Source organism: Alosa sapidissima, chromosome 17 (assembly GCF_018492685.1).
Source record: "Alosa sapidissima isolate fAloSap1 chromosome 17, fAloSap1.pri, whole genome shotgun sequence".
In the NCBI taxonomy this organism is placed as follows: domain Eukaryota; kingdom Metazoa; phylum Chordata; class Actinopteri; order Clupeiformes; family Clupeidae; genus Alosa; species Alosa sapidissima.
This window is the reverse complement of record NC_055973.1, coordinates 22956406-22981405: the sequence shown is the minus strand read 5'-3', so window position 1 is coordinate 22981405 and position 25000 is coordinate 22956406. Positions and strand designations below refer to the sequence as shown.

Sequence of the window (25000 nt, the reverse complement as noted above, 5' to 3'; positions counted from 1 at the left end):
ACACACACATACACACACACACACACATACAAACACACTCACACACACACACTTGCTTAAACCTTTCTCTCCCTTCCTTCCTTTCACTCAACATAGTGTTTTTTCATCTACATCTAGTTTCTGTCACTAAATGTATAAAGCCTCTCCACAGTGTCCATCAGCGCGTCTGTTTCCTTACCGATGCTGAACACATTTTGTTGTTGCGTTCGCTCTGACTGGATAGAGTATGACTTCAACACGTTATCTGACCCCTCTGTGTCCCTGTGTAGGATACAGTTGGCTGTCCACCCCTGTTCCCTCTCTGTCTCCCGTCACTCCTAGGCCGTGCCGAGACAGGGAGTTCCGCTGTGAGAATGGCCGCTGTGTTCCAGCTGGACCTTCCGGTGTCGTTTGCAACGGAGTCAACGATTGTGGGGACGGCTCGGATGAGCGCCACTGCGGTGAGAGACGGAATTCCTCAAATATCCGTAATCTCTGTAGATCAACAACACAGAATTCCTCAAATATCCGTAATCTCTGTAGATCAACAACACAGAATTCCTCAAATATACGTAATCTTTATAGATCAACAACACAGAATTCTCCAAATATCCGTAATCTCTATAGATCAAGAACACAGAATTCCTCAAATATACGTAATCTTTATAGATCAACAACACAGAATTCCCAGACGCTCCCTCAGCAGTGAAAGCTATTTATTATTTACCTGAGAATTAAAGTACCTGATCCCCTGCAATTACTTCAATATATTCACTTCTTAATCAACCAAAAATCATGATTTTGTACCTGTTTTAAATATTCATCAGATCATCATGTTTTCTTCCTGTGCGATTTTTATATGTTTGTTTGTTCTACTCCAACACAGGTACCCAGTCCTCCACCACCCTTCGACCCCATGGGTGTGCCACAGGTCAGTTCTCCTGTCCGCCACCAGGGGGCTGTATTGATGCAGCACAGCGCTGTGACGGGGTGCCTCAGTGTGCTGACGGGGCAGACGAGAAGGGCTGCGTCCCCTCCAAACCCGTCACACCCAACCCTGCACCCCTCAGGACACCTGGGGTGGCCGCAGTTACTACGGTCACAACGACACTCTCCCCGACAACAACTGTATGTGTCTGCTCGTTTACATCCTGTAGTGGACCCTCTCAGTAATCATAACATTGTTTACAATAAAAGCTTCCTGGTTTCAGACATTTCTGTAACACTGTTTTTACTCTCTGTGTAACAGCAAGGAGGACCTGGACACAGGGGTATGTATTAAATGTTGTCCTTACATAACGTAAATCATGGTCATAGACTTTTTGATAAAAAACAAGTTCAAATGCCTCTCTGATGTAACTCAGTGATTAAAACACAGTAGATGCTTGTACTGGTTAATGTAGGACTATGTGGGATTTCTGCATTCTTCTCACACAGAATAACTGCATGTAGTGATAAGTAATGATGAGGTGTAAGGGAACATTCTGTATAATGGGACATTATTCTCATCACAGTCACATGATCTCTCTTGTGTGTCCAGTGTGTGCCTCCTCTATGGGCATGGAAGATGGCCGAATCTACTACGGTCAGCTGACCTCGTCTAGCAACCGCGAAAACAACCCAGCTGACGGTGGACGTCTAAATATCATCCCCAATGTGTGAGTTAGTATGCTAAACTGCGGTCATCGAACCATCTCTCTTGTGATACCACTTTGCCCCTCATTGCCACTGTATAGAATTCAATGCAAGTGAATGGAAGACTGCTGTTGCCGACGTAGTCACGCATTCCAGACAGTTCTAAACCTCCAGATGTCTACTTATGTCCCTTTTAATGGTCAGTGTTATTTCTACCTCTCCGTAAACACAACTGAACATCATTATAAGCATTTATTTGGACTTTTTGACTCTGAAGAAGACGCATGGGCGTCGAAAGGTTAGTCAGTTTGCACTAATAAAAATCACGTTATACATTGAGTGCTCCGGTCCTGCTCCTTGGCTCCTGTTAGACATTGGATCTCCCTATTTGACTTCTGCGTTCCGTGAGCACCAACCAGGCTGAAGCGCAAGTGACCCCCTTCTATCATTATAAGCATCACAGTGTCTGAGAACTAGAACTCGGTCATTTTTTCTAATGAGGATAAACACATTGCCACGTACAGGAATAGTGATCTGAATCTCGAATATTATCATTTACCCCAGACTCATGTGCTTCCCTCTGCAGACCTGTCATGGAACCGGGGTGGAGTCCGTTGCCGAGCGACCCTAATCCCTACTTCCAGGTGGACTTCCTGGAGCCTACCTGGGTGTCAGGTGTGGTGATGCAGGGCAGCGAGCGCATGTGGGGCTACCTGACCAAGTATCGCCTGGCGTTCGCGCTGGTGGAGAACCATTTCACTGACTACACAGACACCGGAAGGAGAGGTGACCCGCCTAAGGTGAAGTGTCATTGTAGTTTTATTTTTTGAGAGGTTTTTAGTCAGCAAAGATATGCACAGCACTTGTAAAGACTAATAAATGCTGACACTTTTTAAAAGTTGTGTGTGTGTGTGTGCATGTGTGTGCGTGTGTGTGTGTGTGTGCGTGTGCGTGTGCGTGTGCGTGTGCGTGGTACGTGCGTGTGTGTGCGTGTGTGTGTGCATGTGGTAGGTGTTTGAGGTGCGGATGGTGGGTAGGAGCCCTGTCACACGCTGGCTGAACAGACTGATAAGGGTGCGCTACCTGCGTATCATACCTGTGGAATACCGACACACCTTCTACCTGCGCGTGGAGATCTTAGGCTGCAGAGAAGGTACGAACTTCCTGCTATCTATGGTTTTATCTATGGTGATTTGAATCAGTTATGAAGCTTTACTTTAGTGTAAAGTGACTAGTGATTAGTACTTAAACATCTGCACTCTCATCCTGTAGTAGTGGTTGTTGTAGTATGTATTGTCACCTAAGTCCTCCTTTGCAATGTATCTTGAATGTCATTCCTCATTTTTTAAGTCGCTTTAGATGAAGGCTAAATTAATAAATGTAATTGTAAATTACATAGTAAAACAGTTTTGTACGGTGGCCCAGACGGGTCATATATAATTTACATTTCCGAAAATAAAATTACAAAACTAAAGACAAAGCTACATTTCAGAAAACAAGCTGAGAAAGACTTTTGACCATGTTTCACATCACTTTTGACCATTGCCTTATTCCACTTCACCTCCCCCCCCCTCCCCCCCTCCCACACACACACACACACACACACACACACACACACACACACACACACACACACACACACACACACACACACACACACCAGATGAGCTGGTGACCCCCAGCAGTGTGACCACTGGGGCCCCGGGAGTGAGGTGTGTGAGCGGCACGTTCGCCTGTTCCAGCGGAGAGTGTGTCCCCATCACCGCGCTATGTGACGGCCGTCCAGACTGCCTGGACCACTCTGACGAGCTGGGCTGTGGTAAGGGACTCAGAGAGAACAGTAGAGACCATGGAGGAGACAAGGCGCTTATCTGGGCTTGGTGTGGTGGCACAGATGATCTGGGCTTGGTGTGGTGGCACTGATGATCTGGGCTTGGTGTGGTGGCACCAGGGATGTAGTAGAGGCTAAATTCAAGTAAACACAGTTTATCCACCTCTTATTACAGTTTATCCAGTTAACAGTAATACAGTTTATTTCTGTTTGTTGTATGAATTATACTGTGAAATACAATAAAAAACTTAAAATTGGTATTGTTATAAACATTGGACAATAACCTCCACCATGCCGTTTTAAAAAAACAATATCGCATCGCGCAGTCCACTTTACTGTGATCATAGAATTAATAGTTTACCCACCTTGTTTTACCACTACACCCCTGGGTGGCACAGATGATCTGGGCTTGGCATGGCACAGATCCTCCACATCCACACCAGGGGCCAGATCAGATGTGCATATGTGCATGTTTATGCCAGTGAGGGTACACATAGTATATGTTTATTTAGCTTCTTATATTCAACTGTACTGTTCATCACATCACCCCATCTGAAATCAACAGGCACAGGTTCCCCTGGCCTTCGGAACCAGACCGTCTCAGCAGGAGGTCCAGGGGTGCCGACGACCCGACTGGTGCCTGTGGTCACAGGGGAGCCGGGCGTCCTCAGTGTCTCCACCCCCAGTCCGGTAGTGACCACTCCATCGCACTACCCAGGGCTCCGCACGCCTACAACAGCCCCGTCTGGACAGCCAGGACTGAAGACCACTCCAGGTACAGATGCTACAGCAATCTGGCAGTGCAGCACCTTTAGCACATACCTTCATCCAAGTCAACTTACATTACAGATGTGTGTGTGTGTTTGGTGTGTGTGTGTGTGTGTGTGTGTGTGTGTGTGTGTGTGTGAATGTGTGTGTGTGTGTGTGTGTGTGTGTGTATGAATGTGTGTGTGTGTGTATGAATGTGTGTGTGTGTGTGTGTGTGTGTGTGTTTGGTGTGTGTGTGTATGTGTGTGTGTGTATGAATGTGTGTGTGTGTGTGTGTGTATGAATGTGTGTGTGTGTGTGTGTGTGTGTATGAATGTGTGTGTGTGTACAAGTGTGTGTGTGTGTGTGTGTGTATATGAATGTGTGTGTGTGTGTGTGTGTGTGTATGAATGTGTGTGTGTGTGTACAAATGTGTGTGTGTGTGTGTGTGTGTGTGTATGAATGTGTGTGTGTGTGTGTGTGTGTGTGTGTGTGTGTGTATGAATGTGTGTGTGTGTGTGTGTGTATGAATGTGTGTGTGTGTGTGTACAAATGTGTGAGTGTGTGTGTGTGTGTGTGTGTGTGAATGACTCCATCAACGTGGCTCAGAAACTCACTCTGCCATTTGATCTGTTTACCCTGCAGGACGCGTGGCGACCACAACGCCCCATGATGGTGCTTTACCCAGAGTGCTTTGTGTGGAGGGCCAGTTTTCGTGCAGAGTGTTTGGTTGCGTTGATGCTGCACTGGTGTGTGACGGACGAGAGGACTGTGTAGACGGCTCGGACGAGGACTACTGTGGTGTGTGGGCACTTTACTTTCACATGGCTTAGTTAAGATTAAAGATGCAGTCAGTGATAGCAGAGAGATAGATAGATAGGTAGGTAGGTAGATAGATAGATAGATAGATAGATAGATAGATAGATAGATAGATAGATAGATAGATAGATAGATAGATACTTTATTGATCCCCAAGGGGAAATTCAAGGCGCAGGAAGTTTGTTTATGTTTATATTTAAAATTATTAGCAAGACGCTTTCGTCCAAAACTACGTAGCCTACATTGCATTTTAACCAAGGACTAAACAAAACACGGAGAGGTAGCTCACCCCTCCCTTCAGTGTTCCCAGAGAAACTCTGCACAGGGTTTTGTTCTTATTTAGGGGACAGGTTGCCCCCACTTTGTTGCCTACAGAGACTGGGTGTTTACAGTGTACTCACGGAATGGGCAGCTAGCGGATCGTGATGATTGCTGAATGTGACAAACAATGCTATGGGCTTCAAATTGTGTACGATCCCTGACTGCACCTTTAAGTCAGTCTGATGGTGATTTGCTTCTGGAAACTTCTATACTTCACACATATAGAAATAACATTGTATTGTGCTTATAAGGGAATAGCAGATAACATACTGTATATATTATACAGCATCAACATTGAGTTACAAGATAACAGAATCTCCATAAGTAGTTATTTTATCCAGATGAGTGCTAAGGGTGTTGTAATCGGGTCTGTGTCTGTCTGTCTGTATCTGTGTATGTGTCTGTGTACATAACTGGTCATTGTATTTCAGTCATTTACTTTTTTTTTTTTTTTGTCATTAAAGTTTTTATTATTTTTTACAATTTCACAAACATTAAATCACAGGCATACAACAAAACATCCCATACCTGAGAGAAAGACAAAACAAAAACAAACATAGGAAAAAAAAAAAAAAAAACTTAAAGGCAGCTCACATTCACCCTCACAGCACCCCTTTCCTCATTACACACCCAATTATACACTTATAACACACATATACACTTATTCATTACATTACCTAGTATCTTTTGTACCAATGCTGTAATCAAAATACAACCATGCTTGGCTATTTCTGCTTGGATTATTCTGCACCCTCCCAATCATCAGTTCAAAAGCGGCTGTCTCTGTCATAAGTTTGAGCCATTCTGCAACCTCTGGTCTATGTGGGCTCTTCCACTTACGCAGAATAATTCTAGCTGCTACCATGAAACCTGTCACCATTACACCAGCTTCTGACTTAGCAAGGTTAGGTAGCATTTGAGATGTATCCCCCAACAAGCATAGTTGTGGGGATTCTGGCAGGGGTTGTCTGAGCCAGTTTTCAAACTTTTGGAGCACTGCCTTCCAAAAAGGCTTTATTAAGGGACAATCCCACAGAGCATGGAGAAATGTACCCACTTCCCTGTTACACTTCCAGCATTTATTGTCCTTGGTTAACCCCATTTTAAATAATTTATTAGGAGTAAAATAATATCTATGAACAATTTTATAGTGGATGAGTTTATTCCTAGCATCTCTTGTAGTCCTTCCTACATTTGAAATTACATCTTGCCATGAGTCCTCATCTATGTCCTGACCAAAATCGTTCTGCCATATAGTTCTTAAGCCTTCACACATCTTGGTCTCAATACTTGACATCTTCTTATAGAATACTGAAGCTGAGTGTAGAATATGTGGAGAATTAAGGAAACCCTGTATCACATTGTCTTTGTCCTCCTTTCTTCTCAATCCAAATACAGACCCCACACTACTTCTCAGCTGCAAATACTTCCAAAAATCCCCTCTATCTGTTAAGTGGAATTGCTCTTTAAGGTTCTCAAATGACATAAATAATTGCTCCCTATACAGATCTTTAATTACTCGTACGCCTTTCGCCAGCCATGATTGCCAAGTAAAAGCCTTTTTTGCAATACAAACTGAGGGATTATTCCATATTGAGGAATAGCTTTGTTTGTATTGTGAGATACCCAATATCTTGTGTGCTCTTGCCCATGCCCATTGTGAATGCCGCAGAATTAAGTTTCTTCCCATTGTCTGGTTTTCTGTATTTTTCTGTGATAATAGTTCAACAACACTATATGGGCATGCAAGCACCTCCTCCATCTTAATCCACCCAGGACCAGATAAGTAGGTTCCCCAATGTCTTGCCAGTTTATTCATCTCAAAAGCTATGCTGTACAGTTCCACATTAGGAAGTGCTAATCCACCACAATCTCGTGAAGATTACAGATTCAGATTAATCAGCCGCCATTTCTCCAAATTTAACTTAATTTTCTTAATTAAAGGTGACATATTCATAGCAATTATGTTTTCCAAGGCTGGACACAACTTAATACCCAAGTACTTCATTCCAGTATTGACCCATTTAAACTGAAAGTTGGCTAGTATAGATTGATTGCATCCTTTTGATATTGGCATGCATTCAGATTTTTGCCAGTTTATTTTATAGCCTGACAGTTTTGAGAAAGCTTCTATTGTGGCTAGTATGTTAGGGATTGATATTAGAGGATCCTCAATAATCAATAAAATGTCATCCGCATAGAGAAACATTTTGTGTTCCTCCTCCCCATGTAAAACCCCTTTAATACTGCTCTCAGCCCTAATGGCAGCGGCCAAGGGTTCTAGAAACATTGTAAATAGCAGTGGACTGAGAGGATCTCCTTGTTTTGTCCCACGTGTTAACTTAAAGAAGCGTGATATCATGCCATTTGTCATTACTGCTGCCCTTGGGTCAGAATATATTACATTCACCCATTTGACAAAACTGTCTCCACATCCAAATTTACGGAGAGTGTAATGCAAGAAGCTCCATTCCACTCTATCGAATGCCTTTTGGGCGTCCAAAGATATGGCGGCTATAGGCGTATTTTTATTATGATTAATCTGCGTGAGGTGAAGTAAACGTCTAACATTATCTGAAGATGATCTGCCTTTTATAAAGCCTACTTGATCAGGATGTACTAAATGTGGCAAAACATTTTCTAGCCTAGTAGCAAGAACTTTTGTCAGGATTTTGCAGTCTACATTAATAAGACTAACAGGTCTAAAGCTCCCTGGATCCATAGGATCTTTATCTTTCTTGAGAATTAAAGATATCAACGCTTCATTAAACGTATCTGGTAGGCTACCCACTGAAAATGATTCTCTATACACTTCTGTTAAGATGGGAGCCAGTTTGTCAATATACTTCTTATAATATTCTGATGGAAAACCATCCAAACCAGGTGATTTCCCAATCCTCATTGATGAAATTGCACTTTTGACTTCATCTACTGATATAGGGCGATCTAATAACATCCTCTGATCCTCTGACATTTCTGGCAGTTGAATCTTAGAGAAAAAAGTATCGTATTCGCTCCTTCCAGGGTTAACCTCAGATTTATATAACTGGTTATAGAAACTCTCAAACACTTTGTTAATATCTCTAGTACTTGTCACCAAGTCCCCTTTGTTATTTTTAATCGCCGGTATAACGTAACTAGCCTCTTTTTGTCGTATCTGTCTGGCTAATAATTTTCCTGATTTTTCCACACTCTCGTAGTAATTACTTTTAAGTCTAAATAGGGCATACTCTGCCTTTCTATTGTAGATTTCATTCAATTTAAATTTCAAGTCACACACTTGCTTCAGTAGGAGATCACTATGTTTCTGAGCCAATAAATTCTCAGAGTCCTTAAGTTGTGATTGTAGCTCTTTTAATTGTCGCGTTTGCTCTCTTTTTTTCTTACTGGAATGTGCTATAATCTTTCCCCTGATATAAGCTTTGGAGGCTTCCCAAACTGTTCCAATTCTATCTGTTGTACCCATATTCACCAAGAAGAAATTATCAAGCTCTTCTTCAATTTGACTATTGAATAATGGGTCTTGAAGCAGAGAAACATTCATTCTCCACCTACTTCCTCTATTGCCATCTGTCCCCATTACTAATCCTAGATGCACTGTCGCATGATCAGTCAATGCTATAGGGCCTATCGAGCAGTCAGAAACACTGTTAACCAGATCATTACTGATCAAGAAGTAATCTATCCTGGAGTGAGATTTATGTTTGTGAGAGTAAAATGTGTATTCTCTATCTTTTGGGTTGACAAGTCTCCAAATATCTGTCAGGCCTATATCCTCCATCAACAACTCAATGGCCATTCTATCTTTTGGAATGTGATTGGAAAAAGTGGTTTTATCTAAGGCTCCATCTAGTACTTGGTTAAAATCCCCAGCTATGACTGTATATCCATCCACCTTTCCTGCTATTTTGTTAATGTTATGGAAGAAACCTGGGTCTTCCACATTCGGAGCATAGACGTTACATAAATTAACTTTTACTCCATTAATCTTAGCTTCTACGTATATAACTCTTCCTTCTTCATCTTTTTGCTCTTTTATAAAGAGAAAATTCAGATTCTCATGCACTAAAATAGCTACTCCATGTTTTTTACTGGAATATGAGCAATGATAAATTTGGCCAACCCAGTCTCTTTTTAATTTAACCGCCTCCGACTCAGTCACATGGGTCTCCTGTATAAAAGCAATGTGAACTTGTTGAGACTTAAGGTAAGATAAACATTTCTTTCTCTTAATGGGATTTTGTAGTCCATTCACATTCCAGGACACTATTCTCACACAGTTACTCATGACTTAAGAAATGGAAAAAATGTGTCCTTCACATATTTAGAACATTTCTCACCACATGTCGGCCTAGGCCTATATAAATGATCAACTGAAAATGAGGGTAAAATGAAACGAAAAAGAGAGGGTGCTGCCCAGCTGCCAATCAAAAAAATAAACACACAATAAACTACACTCAAAACCCTTTTAGAACAAGGAACATGAAAAACAATCCCATACCCACCCCATCTAACCCTTCTCTCTTCCTTGAGAGACCCTCCACAAAAACGGTCCATGAGGCACACTGAAGTGGTCATCATCATCAGAAACCCCACCATCAACAAACCCGTCAAAGCATCTGAACAGTCCAAAGCAAACATAAAAATAATTTCCTCAATCTCTACACAGAATCTAGCCCAGGCTACATATCTTGGCAAAGTTATCTTATTTTTAAACAATGTGCTTTAGGCTATAGGCTACATGGACGAAAGAAAATATTCAAAAGGAGGCGCAATAGGCCATGCTGCATGTTGACGTCAGGCTTTTCCTATAGGCTACTCTGCCTTTGAAAGCGGCAGATTGTTCTTTTACCGAAGGGCAAAAAACAAGCGGATAATAAAGAAAATAACATTTCTAAAAATAATAAAAGGGGCATCATAAGAAATATCCTTACATTATTGCCCCCGTGTCAGCTGTTCGCCCTCGGATCCGAAACTTAGTTGAGTCAATGGTAGCCAAGTAGGCCTATAGTTACATGTAAATTAGGCTACTCAACTGCAGGCTCCTGCTCTGTCGTCTTGTTCGGCGATCCTTGCACCTTCGACTCTCTATTAAGAAAGTCCATAGCCTCTCCGTCATCGTCGAACTTCTTTTCCCCTGCCATGTAAAGCGCAGCTCCGCTGGATACGCTAGGGTGAAACGCACGTCAAGATCATGTACTGTAGACGATTCCGCACATCTTTAAACTTTCTCCTCTTCTCCGCCGTCTCTCTTGTCATATCTGGGAATAATGACAGCCTGCATCCGTTCCATACGATCTCCTCCTTGTTCCTGTACTTCTTTGCAGCTGTCAACACTCTCTCTCGTTCCAGAAAACTGAGAAAACGAATTATTATTGGTCTGGGAGGGTAGCCGTCGTTGGGCACAGGTGCCGGAGCGCGGTGCACTCTTTGCAACTGCGACCCATCAAGCTCAACCCCTAATGCCTCGGAGATTATAGTCTTCACACATTCTGACGGTTTACCATTCTCTAGCTTTTCTTTCAGACCAATAAGCCGCAGATTTTGTCGCCTGTCTCTATTGGCAGCCCACAACAGCCCGATGTAGTTCCTCACACTTCATAGCCGTTTTATCTGCTTTTTGGCGGAGCTCATGGTTGTTATCCTCTAGCTGAGAGATTCGATTTTCAGCTTCATCCAGCCTGAGCAAAACACTATCCACATCTGTTCGTAGCCCAGCATTGGCATCCTTAATTTCTGATATCTCCGCTTGCAATGCTGTTAGAAGCTTTCCAACTCTTCCCATCTCTTCCATAGCTTTCTCCAAGGACTGCTGCATAGATGCTAACACATTTTCACTCTCTCTTTTGCTAGCTCCAGCATTGGTAGTCAGCTTGCTAGCTCCGACAGTGCTTTTTTCAGTATTTCTTCTCGACGACGACATAGTGCACAATTCAAACCGTCAGACACTTACACTGTAGGCTATTAATATCAATTTATAAAACCAAGTATGTCGACTGCACACACTTTACTAGCGAATTTCGGGTAACTTTGATGGGTTCACGGGAGAGCTCCAACTATGCGACCATCTTGCTCGGTGATCCCACGTGACCCCCCTATTTCAGTCATTTACTTGTAATCTATTGTGGGAAATCAAATCAACTTTCTCTGAATGATTGCAAGGGAATGAGTGGATTAAATGATCTAAGAATGGATGAAAAGACGATGTTGTAGATTCTCTGTACCTGTGTGAAAGAGTGATATCGTAGATTTTCTGTGCCTGGGTGAAGAGTGATGTTGCAGATTCTCTGTGCCTGTGTGAAAGGGTGATGTTGCAGATTCTCTGTGCCTGTGTGAAAGGGTGATGTTGCAGATTCTCTGTGCCTGTGTGAAAGGGTGATGTAGATTTTCTGTGCCTGTGTTAATAAAGAGTGATGTTGTGTTGTATCTCAGGTACACCAACACCCATCCCGACACCAGTCACACCTGTGCCACCAGGCCCCTCCCCCTGCTCCGACAAGCAGTTCACCTGTTCCAGCGGAGAGTGTGTGCACCTGGCCAAGAGGTGCGATCTGCACAAGGACTGTGCAGACGGCTCCGACGAGGCCGACTGTGGTAAGGGCAGTGGGAGGTCAAAGGTCAAAACCTTGACGCTCATTGAGGGAAAATATATACTTTTCATGAAGCTGATAATATATAACTCACTCCTCTTTGGTACACATACATAATTTGGACTTGCTGCTTGCAAAATTTGGTACACCTGCTGTGTAATTTACTAATACGAAGATACTAATACCAGGTCACTGTGATTGGCACTTCAAACAGTGGATTCATAATCACCATAGCGATGACCAGTAGAGAATATGACCAGCTCATTGCATATCAGGTGAACAGACCTAATAATCTCCACATTGGTATTGTAGATATCAATATTATAACTGTAGATATCAATTATATAATAATAATGATAATAAGGAAATGCCTTTTGGCCTGTAGCTGCTGCTGTGCTTAGTTAATTAAATTGTACTAGTGGTGTCTGGTAATACTGTGAAAGGTCCTTAGGTCAACTGAGGGCAACTTATAACATCAATATAATTTATTCGGCCGCCATATTTGATTTGATCAAAAACACCAACAATTTTGCACAGGTCACAAATTTCATCTGATCTTCACCAAAATTGGCACAGACCATCTTCAGGCCATGCCTTGTTACTTCATTTATTTCTGTAACAATTGATAGAAGCGTTCGCCCGTCACATCCAATCGAAATTTGTGGCAAAGCCGCCAAACAGGAAGTGAGCTCATATCTCAGCAATCGTTGCTGAGTGTATCAAAACCAAACTTGATACATGGACTCATGACCCCATCAGGTGAATGCCGAATAATTTTTGTGACCTTTGACCTCTAGGGTCACTGCAATTAGCAAAAATGCATTTTGCCTCGTAACTTTTGACGTGCTAGACGTGAAACTTGCTTTGACAGCTAATTGCCATACGTCTGATTGCAGCATTGAGCTAACAGCATTTCGTTGCCATGGTTACTCCGGCCTATCTGCTTGGCCCCCTCATTGCTGCTTGCAGCTATATTTTGTAAAAGTGTTTTTACTTCGCCCTCCTATAGCCTGAACTGCGCGATCGCAGCCCTTTACTTTCACTTCCCGCCGCCCTCATAGTCAGCATAGACGGTAGCCTGATAACATGGGATGCTGCATAGCGTACTACTACTGAAGATTTTAAATGAGTGACCACGATAGTAGTCTTAAGTAGCTTTTTTGCTGGGCCCAGCGAAGGCTGGCAATGTGTAATATTCCGCTAGTTGGTGCACACGCAAGTGTTCAGATTGATTGTCTATCCGTCTTTCACAACAATTTTCTTGGAGCAGATCTTCCACACAACTTCGGTAGCCTGGTCAGTATGTCTCTCTTAGCTGTCCACTTTCATCAGGCCGTATAGCCTATATAATATATTTTTTATTTTTATTTTTTATGTAGACTAGAACATTATAAATGTATTTCTGTACAGACATACCTAGGCTATAGGCTAATTAATTAGTGTTTACCACACTAACCCCCCCCCCCCCACACACACACACGATATCATCGTCCATCACGATGTTTTACTGTACACATCGTCAAATGCCAATTTAGGCGACATCGCCCAACCCTAACTAAGACCAGCTTGTTATGATTACAGCAGACTTATAACTAGTTTCTGAGTCAACACTAAGACCAACTTGTTATGATTAGACCAGACTCATAACTAGTTTCTGAGTTGACACTAAGACCAGCTTGTTATGATTACAGCAGACTCATAACTATTATTGTAATCACAGTGGACTCATTTGCTGAGTACAAGCAAATTAGACCAGTTTGTTGTGTTTGCAGTGGACTGTGTCCTGTCACCGTGGACGGCGTGGAGCGGCTGCAGTGTGTCGTGCGGTCTAGGCTCACTCTTCCGCCAGAGGGACGTGCTGAGGGACGCCAGGCCCGGGGGGGCATGTGGGGGGGCCCAGTTCGACAGCAGAGCCTGCTTCCTACAGGCCTGTGCAGGTCAGGAGCACTGCATGCACACACGGACATACACACACACCCATACACACTCACACACACACACACACACACTCACTCACACACACACACACACACACACACACACACACCCATACACACTCACACACACACACATACATTACACACACACACACACACACACACACACACACACACACACACACACACACACACACACATGCACACACACCACCCACACATGCATACACACACACACACACACACTCTCACACACACACACACACACACACACACACACACACACACACACACACACAGACAGGCACACAAGGATATACACACACACATGCACACACACCACACACACATGCATACACAAACACACACACACACACATACACACACACACACACACACACACACATACAGACATATAGATCTGTAATTCTGTACCATACTTAGGCTATATTTACCTCATCGTTGCTGTATGTCACTGATCTCCCCTTCGTATCATCTCATTCTGCATTACTCTACTCTACTGTGGATAGCATGTGTTCTTGTGCATGTCTTGGTAGCATATTAGTGAAGTAGAACAATTTAGATTGTCGCATCTCCCTTTCTTCTCCTCTTTCTCTTTTCTCAGTGGACGGGGCGTGGTCCGAGTGGACCTCCTGGTCTCCGTGTGATGTCTCCTGCGGTGGGGGGCTGATGGTCAGGAACCGCTCCTGCTCCAACCCCCCTCACAAAAACGGGGGGCATGACTGTGAGGGGATGACTCTCCAAACTCAGACCTGCAACACGCAGCCCTGCGGCTCGTCCACTCAGAAAGGTGAGCGCCACGGCAACCGCATCACCCACACACATTTAGCACACAGCCCTGTGGCTCGTCCTTTTAGAAAGGTGAGCGCTGTAATGTCATAGGCCATCAAGGTAAACAAACGAGACTTTTTACCTGCGAACTTGGATGACGAGGACAAGAAGCAAACGACATCACAGGCATCTTGTGTTGGTATTTTTATCAGGCTGTGTTAACAACTGCTCTGTGTTGGTGTGTAACAGCTGTCTTGTGCTGCAGTGATAACGGGCTGTGTTTTCTTGGTGTGTAACAACTGTCTTGTGCTGCAGTGTTAACGTCTGTGTTTTCTTGGTGTGTAACGACTGTCTTGTGCTGCAGTGTTAACGGACTGTGTTTTCTTGGTGTGTAACAACTGTCTTGTGCTGCATTGTTAACGTCTGTGTTTTCTTGGTGTGTAACGACTGTCTTGTGCTGCAGTGATAACGGGCTGTGTTTTCTTGGTTTGTTAACTGCTGTCTTGTGTTGCGGTGGCTGTGAACACAGGCTGTGTTAACGGGATGGTGCTGGTGAGTGAAGCGGACTGCCGTGGCGGGCGAGTGGAGCCGTGCCCTTTGACCTGCCCCGGCCTGTCCTCCGAGAGGAACTGCAGCTCTGCCTGCGTCACAGGTGAGCCACACCAAAGTCCACTCGGCGGCCATATTGCAACGCTTTTTGGGCACTCATCGGGCATCCTATAGTCCCTCCACTCGGCGGCCATATTGCAACGCTTTTTGGGCACTCATCGGCATCCTATAGTCCCTCCACTCGGCGGCCATATTGCAACGCTTTTTGGGCACTCATCGGGCATCCTATTCGGCAGAAATGCGCGTGCGCAAGGCTTCACGACACCAATCTTGCTCCAGCGGCGAGTTCACAACACATGATTGGCAAGATGTCTTCACAACACACACCATATGATTGGCTCAATGTATTCACATCACACCACATGATTGGCTCAATGTGTTCACATGTCGACGTTTTCCCGAGGAAAGGGTGGGATATGTGTAGACAACGGCCATATTGGCGTTACAAACTAGCCCCATGCATTTCTATGGAGGATTTTTTTGAGTGCTGTGTCTCCTCATTAGAAAGTCTCTGGCCATACTACAGCATGCTGCTTGCAGGAAACTAGAACCGCTCACACCGATGTGCAGGTTGCCATCTTGCACGGCAGCCTCACACATTCACATTTGGGGCAGCCGTGGCCTACAACAGGGTTGCCGGTTCGAACCCCGACCAGTAGGAATGGCTGAAGTGCCCTTGAGCAAGGCACCTAACCCCTCACTGCTCCCTGAGTGCCGCTTTAGCAGGCAGCTCACTGCATCGGGATTAGTGTGTGCTTCACCTCACTGTGTGTTCACTGTGTGCTGAGTGTGTTTCACTAATTCACGGATTGGGGTAAATGCAGAGACCAAATTTCCCTCACGGGATCAAAAGAGTATACTTATACTTACTTATACTTCAATGTACAGTATGAGTGAGTGTGTGAATGGGTGAATGTAAGTGCTTGGAGGAGTAGAGGAGCACTATATAAATGCAGTTCATACTGTGTATTCATAATCATATTAAGTCCAATATAAAATCCAAATGCTAAAAATGTGTTTTTCAATCCACACATATGTATGTATGTTTGTTTTATCTCAACATTCTTGAATTTCCCCTGGGGATCAATAAAGTATCTATCTATCTATCTATCTATCTATCGAACATTTGAATCCATCCGTATGCATATTTTTTCTATGTGTGTGTGTGTGTGTGTGTGTGTGTGTGTGTGTGTGTGTGTGCCTGTGTCTGTTTCTGAATGTTTTCCCAGGATGTCGCTGTCCTCCTGACCGCTACATGCAAGATGGCGGCTGTGTGAACGCCAGCCGGTGCAGGTGTTTATGGGATGGCTCGGTCCTCCAGCCAGGAGACAGGGTCACTAAGGACAACTGCAGCACATGGTGAGACCTGCAGACAGACTTAACCAGGAAATAGCTGGTTACCCTGACAACAGATAACACTGGACCATGATCTGGCCCTGATCTGGCTTGGGTCTGGTTCAGATCTGGTCCAATCTCAGCTGCTATCTTGCAAAAATGGCTCAAATCTTTTTGGGGGTCAAGTGACCAGGTCAGACTTCTTCAGAAGTAGTGTGAACACTCAAATCTTGCCCAGATCTGATTTTTTCAAATCAGATGTAGACTTCTTCCATATGTGGTCCTATATCAGACCCAGGTCTGATTTTATTTCAATGTGGATCCAGTGTGAAAAACCAAGGCGGATTTGATGCGACTTTTACGTTAATCTACATCGACATTTGCCACAATTATCAAAGTCAAAGTCAAAGTCAAAGTCAGCTTTATTGTCAATTTCTTCACATGTTCCAGACATACAAAGAGATCGAAATTACGTTTCTCACTATCCCACGGTGAAGACAAGACATATTTTACCAATTTAAGTCCACAGACAAACATAACATTCAAGTAAACAAAAAAGTAAGTAAATAAGTAAATAAGAGGGCACATATAATAATGAAAAAAAAATAAGAGCAGCAAAATTTGGTTGAAATTGTGCATAGACAGTCAATAAAATACTAGTGCAAAGTCAGGCCAATAAAAGGCTTGGGTAGTTCTGTTTGACCTAAATAAGAAAGAAAGTGGCATAGTGGTGCAAGTTATGTAAGAGCAGCAGAAGTGTTGTGTTTTCAGGACAACAACAACAAGTTGTAAAGTGTACAAGTGTGCAAGTGTGCAAGTGGAGTAGTGCAGGCGGCCATTGTGGGTCCAATGTCCAGGATGTTATGTAGCTGAGGGTGGAGGGGGGAGAGGAGGGAGAGAGTTCAGCATCCTTACAGCTTGGTGTATGAAGCTGTTGGTGAGTCTGGTAGTGCGGGAGCGCAGGCTTCTGTACCTCTTCCCAGAGGGCAGTAGATCAAACAGGTTGTGAGCGGGGTGACTTGCATCACTCACAATTTTGGTCGCCTTGCGGGTGAGGTGGGTGGTGTAAATGTCCTTCAGAGAGGGGAGTGAAGCACCAATAATCCTTCCAGCTGTGTTCACTATGCGCTGCAGGGCTTTCCTGTTGTATTCAGTGCAGCTTCCGCCCCACACAGCGATACAGCTGGAGAGGATGCTCTCAATGGTGCCTCGGTAGAATGTGGTCATGATGGCTGGTGGAGCACTTGCTCGCCTGAGTTTCCGCAGGAAGTACAGGCGGCGCTGAGCTCTCTTCGCCAGTGATGCAGTGTTGGTGGTCCAGGAGAGGTCTTCGCTGATGTGCACCCCCAGGAATTTGGTGCTGCTCGCTCTCTCCACCACAGCACCGTCGATGGTCAGTGGCAGGTGTTGGGTGTGACCTCTCCGGAAGTCAACAACAATCTCTTTGGTCTTGCTGACGTTCAGCAGGAGGTTGTTGTCCCTGCACCACGTGGTCAGATGGTCGACCTCCAACCTGTATTGAGTCTCGTCGCCCTTGGTGATGAGACCCACCAGAGTTGTGTCGTCAGCAAATTTCACTATGTGATTGTTGCTGTAGGTTGCAGTGCAGTCATGCGTCAGCAGGGTGAAGAGCAGCGGACTGAGCACGCAGCCTTGGGGGGCCCCTGTGCTCAGTGTGATGCTGCTTGAGGTATTGTTGCCAACACGTACTACTTGTGGCCTCTGACAGAGGAAGTCCAGTAGCCAGTTGCAGAGGTAGGTACTTATGCGAGTAAGCTGATGTTATTGTTATTGTCCTTTTGCGCATGTGGGTCAGTTCGGAACTGCAAACAGTTCTCACTGGAATCTTATATAGGCCACATTTTAAAAGGTAAGGTGAACAGCCAAACAATTAGATCTGAGCAAAAGATCCAAATTGAGCATTAAGACTTGCGGTGTGAACGTAGCCTTATACTCTTTTAATAAGAATGCTTTGACGTGGGTTGATTTTATGTCTAAGAAGATTAACCCTTAACCCAGGTTGTCTGACCCTGCTTCGCAATGTGAGTTGGACAAGGGTCCGACCAGGGTCAAGTCATATCCTATCATATCTATTGCCATAACCTGGTCATAATCCATGTTCTTTGACTGGTTTTGAATTGACAAATGAGTTGAACATGGGTCAAATAACCCTACAGTAGTTCTGATGTGTGGTAGGGACACAGGTTTCGAGCCTGATCATGTACTGAAAGTGGTATAAGTTATCCCAGGCTAATGAGTGGAAGGTTCAGTTTGGCCCATTCTCAGTCTATCACAGTTCCACATTCCATCTTTAGTCAAAAAGGTTGTTTGATAACACTCTCACTTCTCCCCCTCACAGTGTATGTCAAGATGGCCGTTTTGTCTGTGACCACTCCAAATGTCTGAAGAGCTGTGATTGGTCAGCTTGGTCGTCATGGACACCGTGTGATAGCACCTGTGGTACTGGTTTACGGCAGCGTTACAGGTATGTATATGTGTGTGTGTGTGTGTGTGTGTGTGTGTGTGTGTGTTAGCCATGCATATGTGTGTGTTTGTTAGCCGTGGACTACCCCCAGGTTTACTACCCCCAGGTCTCCAGTGAGCCGCCCAGGTGGGGGCGCCGGTCAGCCATGTTCTGGAGATTCCACTGAGGTGCGACAGTGCTACACACCCTGTCCCCCAGGTGAGCAGTAATACAGAGGTGTAGAGGTTTTACACCTGTGTGTAGGTCTTACACACCTTTCTGAACAGGTTAGATCTCTTACTAAACAGTAAGTCACATGTTAATGAGTTGATATAAGTGTGTGTCTGTGTTGATATACCAGGTTAGCCACCTTAATACATTCACTAAAGGGGCTTGTGTTTAGTTGTTGCGGTAAGACACCTTTCTGACCAGGTTAGATCCCTTAATAAGCAGTAGGTTATGTGCTAGCTAGCTAGGCATTGCCCACTCAGGCCTTTTCAGTCACCAGATGTAAAACTGTGTAGATCTAGAGGGTGTTCAGAGTATGGATGGATGGTTTTGTTTACCCAGATGAGAAGGGGGCACCGTGGAGTGAGTGGACATCCTGGTCAGAGTGCAGTAAGACCTGCTTCCTGCATGTGGATGACGTGGGGCTGAGGAGGCGCTTCAGGAGCTGCAACCAAACAGACAGTGCCCCCTGCCTGGGGGAGGCTGAAGAGCAGGAACCATGCAACACCAAATACTGCCCAGGTAAACACAGGGTCAGAGGAATAACCAATCATTGACCTGGTAAGCATATGATTAGCCAATTACTGACCAGGTAAAAAAAAACAATGCCTACAAATACACCAATCACTACTCTGAAGAAGTCCATGTGAGCAGAATATACTGCTCACTGGCAATATAATGATAAGAATATAAGCCTTTAGAGGGGAATGTTGGGAAATGAACGTTCTAAAGAATATCTGGGTTCATTGAATTCAACATAGAATTTTAGAATCTTGAATTGTTGCGGAACGGAATCTTATTTTAGAATGTTCAAAAACCCACACCTTTCAGGGATAGGACCTCAGTAGCCAACAACACTTGCCCACATACATCAGAGTGCAAAAATGTCAGCTGACAAGCATTCGTTGAGCAATGGATTTTATTGAGTCTACAGGGTGGTGGAACTGAGCTCATGCCGGTGCCTATGTAGCAGGAGCGCTTCAGGTATCCCTCAGCTCACCAGTGCTCATGGGAGGGAATAGTAGACTGGCAATGGAAGATGACCTCGCTCAAACGTTTTTTTAATATAGCACTTACTCAGCACACTTACTTAAAATGTTTTGAATGTAGCACTTACTCTGCAGTTGCTATAGACACATACAGAACATATGAAGAATTTGGTTCTAAAACGCTATACATCCATTTGTGAAAACATTAATAAGTCATGTTATTTAATTGTGTGTTTCAGATAATATCAATAAAATTGCAGTTCTGTTGTTTTGATTTAGTAAAGATAAATCAAATAACAATACCCAAGTTACATTTCCACTGAAATTACTTGGAAAACAAAATAAATGATTTATGAAAATTCATTCAAATGGAGGATATAGCGTTGTGGAACCAAAGTCTTCATATGTACAGTCCTCATTTCTGTAGTCACTGAAAATATGACATTCGTTTTTAACATCAGTTTCCCTTATGGAAGTAACTGATGGCTGTCTTGCATTTTCTCTCCCCGTGTTCCCATTGTGTTCCAGTGAGTGGCGGTTGGTCAGCGTGGTCTCCCTGGTCCCAGTGCTCATCGGAGTGTGACTCAGGGGTACAGACGCGCACGCGCCTCTGCAGTTCCCCCTCCCCACAGTATGGGGGCAGCACCTGTCCCGGGCCACACATTCAGACGCGGGACTGCAACTCCCAGCCCTGTTCAGGTAGCCTGCCGTTGTGTTTGACAGGGGTTGCATGATGGTGTTTCTAGATTACATATATTTAACATGGAATAGACCAACAAGACCTTTTGAGTCTTGGAACATGCAGTGACTTTTGTGTTTATATGTGGGTGTGGGTTTGTATTTGTATATATTCATGTTTTCTGTGTGTTTTTTCTGTGTGTGTAATGCGACTTATTTCTGTGTGTGTGAATGTGTGTGTGTGTGTGTGTGCGTGTGTGTGTGTGTGCGTGTGTGTGTGTGTGCGTGTGTGCGTGCGTGCGTGTGCTCTGTGTGTACATATGTTTCTGCCAGGCACCTGTCCCGAGGGCATGGCTTACCTGACAGTGGAACAGTGCCAGGCTCAGGGTGGCGCGTGTCCGCGTGTGTGTCTGGACATGACGGCTGCAGTGGAGTGTGCCACCGAGTGCTATGACGGTTGCTACTGCGCCCTGGGCTTCTACCTGTACAACAGCACCTGTATGCCTCTCACCCAGTGCCCCTGCTACCACCAGGGGACAGTATTCACACGCGGAGCCACAGTGCCTCTAGACGCCTGCAACAACTGGTGGGTCTCAATAATGCATAAGTTCCCTTTGATATGTTAATGATAAGATGTTTAATGGAACACACATCTGGTGGATACTGTTTAAAAAGAACATTTATTTGGGACGTACACGAGATGTGAAAGTTGTTTATTGTTTGGTGCTCTTCCTTTGGATGCTTAAAGCTTCTTAAGACCCAACAATTTCCTCTAGCAGTAATTATGCCATCTATTTGAGTCCTTCTACACTCCCTAATTAATGGGAGTGTAGTAGGACTCACTCATTAATTAATTAAATTAATGGTATCCAGGTTACACAAATACGGGTCAGCTGAAAATTTGCCTCCAATATTTCATAAAGGATACCATTAATTTAATCTTTCCAGCCTTTGTAAATATTTCATGAATATCTTATGAAGTCTACATCGAATGTCACTTTACTATACAAGTTGTGAAGTATTCGTAATCACTGAGTTTAACACTGGGAGGTAAACTAGCCTACATTTAGCTGACTGGTATTTGTGTAACCTGGAAGTAGCCAGTAGCAAAAGATGAGAAATCATCTGCAAAGTTTACATCTTAAAACAAATACATTTTTATGAAACAAAAATTATTTGCTTGACCATGTTCTGTCTTTTTGACACTGGACTAGCCCATTGACTCAGATGTGACGTGATCAGGTAAGAGGTTTGGAACAAAAACGGCAATGCTTCTTTGCGATTGTTGGACTTATTTTTTTTTTTATGACAAGTTGTCGTTGTTCTGTCTTCCACATTCAAGAAAGGTTTGGTATGAATGTTGAGTCATGTCTCATGAAACAGTCATGAATGCTTTATGTGCAGTTTATGACAGCTGCTATGAATGTGTTATGAACTCACGCGTCAAGTAAAGTGTTACCAAAAATCTTAATATCAAATTTTTTTTATTTTTCTGGATCCCAGTTTATCAAAATATTGACCTGTGTTTCCTTAATTTTCATATAGTACTTGTCACAATGGTGAGATGGAGTGTGGAACAGCGCCATGCCCTGGTGAGTACAGTAAAGGACATTGCAGCTTGAGAGAGGGGCATTTACAAAGAAGATGTAAATTATAATGGAAACTTTAAACATGAAATATTCATACAGTTCAGTTTCAATTTCTGTTATTCTCACTTGCCACCTCTGTCTCTTCTATAATATGGTTGTGTTCTCTTTCTCTCTTTCTTTCTTTCTTTCTTTCTTTCTTTCTTTCTTTCTTTCTTTCACTCTATCATTTTAACCAAACCCTCTTTTCTTCTTCTTTTCTCTCTCTCTCTCTCTCTCTCTCTCTCTTTCACTCTTTGTCTCTGTCTGTCTCTCTGTCTCTCTCTCTCTCTCTCTCTCTCTCTCTCAGTGGACTGTGGCTGGAGTGTCTGGACCCAGTGGAGCGCGTGCAGTAGGACATGTGATGTGGGCATCCGGAGGCGCTTCCGCTCGGCGACCAATCCCCCGGTGGCGTTTGGTGGCCAGCCATGTCTGGGGGACAGAGTGGAGCTGGACACCTGCAGTGTCAAACCCTGCCACGGTGTGTGTGTGTGTGTGTGTGTGGGTGTGTGCCACAGTGAGAGAGGACCAGGGATAGGGATGTGTGTGTGTGTGTGTGTGTGTGTGTGTGTGTGTGTGTGTGTGTGTGTGTGTGTGTGTGTGTACAGTACTGTATGTGTGTGCCACAGTGACAGAGGACCAGGGATAGGGACGTGTGTGTGTGTGTGTGTGTGTGTGTGTGTGTGCATGGGTGCATCGGTGTGTCCGCATGTGTTTTGTATGTATATACAGTATATTTGCATTTGTGTTTGTGTATGTGTGTTCATGTCATTGTGTATGTGTGTATGTGTGGGTGTGTGTCTCAGGAATGAAGCAGCCATGGTCTGTGTGGTCTGAGTGTTCTGTTCCATGCGGCGGTGGGTACCGGAACAGAACCAGGGGTCCGTTTAGAACCCATGGAACCGCCCAACAGTTCAGTGCCTGTAACCTCCATCCCTGTGGTGAGGACACTGACCACAAACAGATCCACTGAGACATCCATTTAGTCATGCAGTCATTTAGATTTATCTGTGTATCACTCAATAAATGATGTTTTATAAACAAAGTTCGGGTGGAGCCTTCGGGATGATTGACAGCAATTAACTCACCCACTGCCGCCGCAGGGTAGGCCTATTTAAGCCGACCTCCTTTTCCATACGTCACACGCTCCGACGTTCGCGAAATCACTACCATTTACCAGTTTCGATGCAGTCACCATATCATCATCACCTACGCCCACACTTCACTCGGGATCAAAGTTTCTTCCATTAGAGTCTACCTAGCTGGCATTCATTTCTTCTACAAACGCTCCCACGGCTCCGAATGCCCCTTCTCCGACACCAGGATAGGCTTGTTAATTAAAGGTATCCGTAGGCAACATCCAGTCCCCCAAGACTCCCGCCTTCCCATTACCTCAAGCATTCTCGCCACCCGCCTCGCTACCCTTCGCAAAGGGTCATGTCACCGCATTCCGATTCCACCATCTCCGTTATGTTTCTACCGGCCTTTTTGGGCTGCTGAGATGTAGCGAGTTTACATGCCCTTCGTCTCTCTTCATTCCCGATGTCCACCCGTGCATCGCAGATCTAGAGCAGCTAGACCAAGACACCATTCGATTTACCATCAAACAGAGTAAAACCGATCAGTCTCGAAAAGGACACTCCATATCCATTTAACTCCGCCTCAGATCTTCAGCCTTTCCAATACCTATCTCACTACATCTCATATCGGTCAGCTCAAGCTTCGTCTACTAGCCCGCCCTTCGTGTCAGACGAAGGGCTACCCATCACTCGCCACAGATTCCAGACACTCTTAAAAACCATTCTAGTCAAATCTGGTTTTCCCGCGGATCGCTACTCCGCACACTCCTTCAGGATAGGAGCTGCCACAACAGCTGCGCTCAACGGCTTATCGGAGCAACAAATTAAAATACTGGGCCGTTGGTCCTCGGATGCCTACCAGTCTTACATCCGCTCCAATCTAGCGGATTTACGACTCGCTCAGCAAGCACTTATGTAGTTGGTAGCGGCCTTTCTCTGTGATCTTTTGGGGTGCAAGCGGTCATCGCTCTATCGCGATATCCGCTCCAGGCACTCCAGGACCACGGACAGCTACCTTGCCAAACACGCACTTCTCCCATACATTCTAGTCTAGCTGAGGCAATCATATAGAAGGGCGAACTAGTGAAATGATGTTTTATAAACAAAGTTCGGGTGGAGCCTTCGGGATGATTGACAGCAATTAACTCACCCACTGCCGCCGCAGGGTAGGCCTATTTAAGCCGAACTCCTTTTCCATACGTCACACGCTCCGACGTTCGCGAAATCATCCCCCCTCCTCCCCCTACTCCTCCATTTCACCAATTGCCCTGTTACTCATCCTCCTTACACAGGGGGGTGCAAGCGGTCATCGCTCTATCGCGATATCCGCTCCAGGCACTCC

General features: G+C 44.5%; 1 protein-coding gene across 1 annotated transcript in view; it reads left to right on the top strand.

Annotated features, from left to right (window-relative positions):
- Positions 1-25000, top strand: part of LOC121688542 (SCO-spondin-like) — an 86172-nt gene that overhangs the window by 31339 nt on the left and 29833 nt on the right. Inside the window, exons 37-57 of the mRNA XM_042068206.1 lie at positions 270-440; positions 866-1107; positions 1229-1250; positions 1520-1637; positions 2201-2414; positions 2626-2767; positions 3278-3433; positions 4011-4220; positions 4838-4993; positions 11765-11926; positions 13695-13859; positions 14485-14670; positions 16490-16619; positions 18955-19080; positions 19187-19278; positions 19630-19809; positions 20805-20975; positions 21288-21540; positions 22500-22546; positions 22890-23060; positions 23386-23520. Of these exons, the coding sequence (XP_041924140.1) occupies positions 270-440; positions 866-1107; positions 1229-1250; positions 1520-1637; positions 2201-2414; positions 2626-2767; positions 3278-3433; positions 4011-4220; positions 4838-4993; positions 11765-11926; positions 13695-13859; positions 14485-14670; positions 16490-16619; positions 18955-19080; positions 19187-19278; positions 19630-19809; positions 20805-20975; positions 21288-21540; positions 22500-22546; positions 22890-23060; positions 23386-23520 (3249 nt within the window). The remainder of the gene's footprint in view (positions 1-269; positions 441-865; positions 1108-1228; positions 1251-1519; positions 1638-2200; positions 2415-2625; positions 2768-3277; positions 3434-4010; positions 4221-4837; positions 4994-11764; positions 11927-13694; positions 13860-14484; positions 14671-16489; positions 16620-18954; positions 19081-19186; positions 19279-19629; positions 19810-20804; positions 20976-21287; positions 21541-22499; positions 22547-22889; positions 23061-23385; positions 23521-25000) is intronic.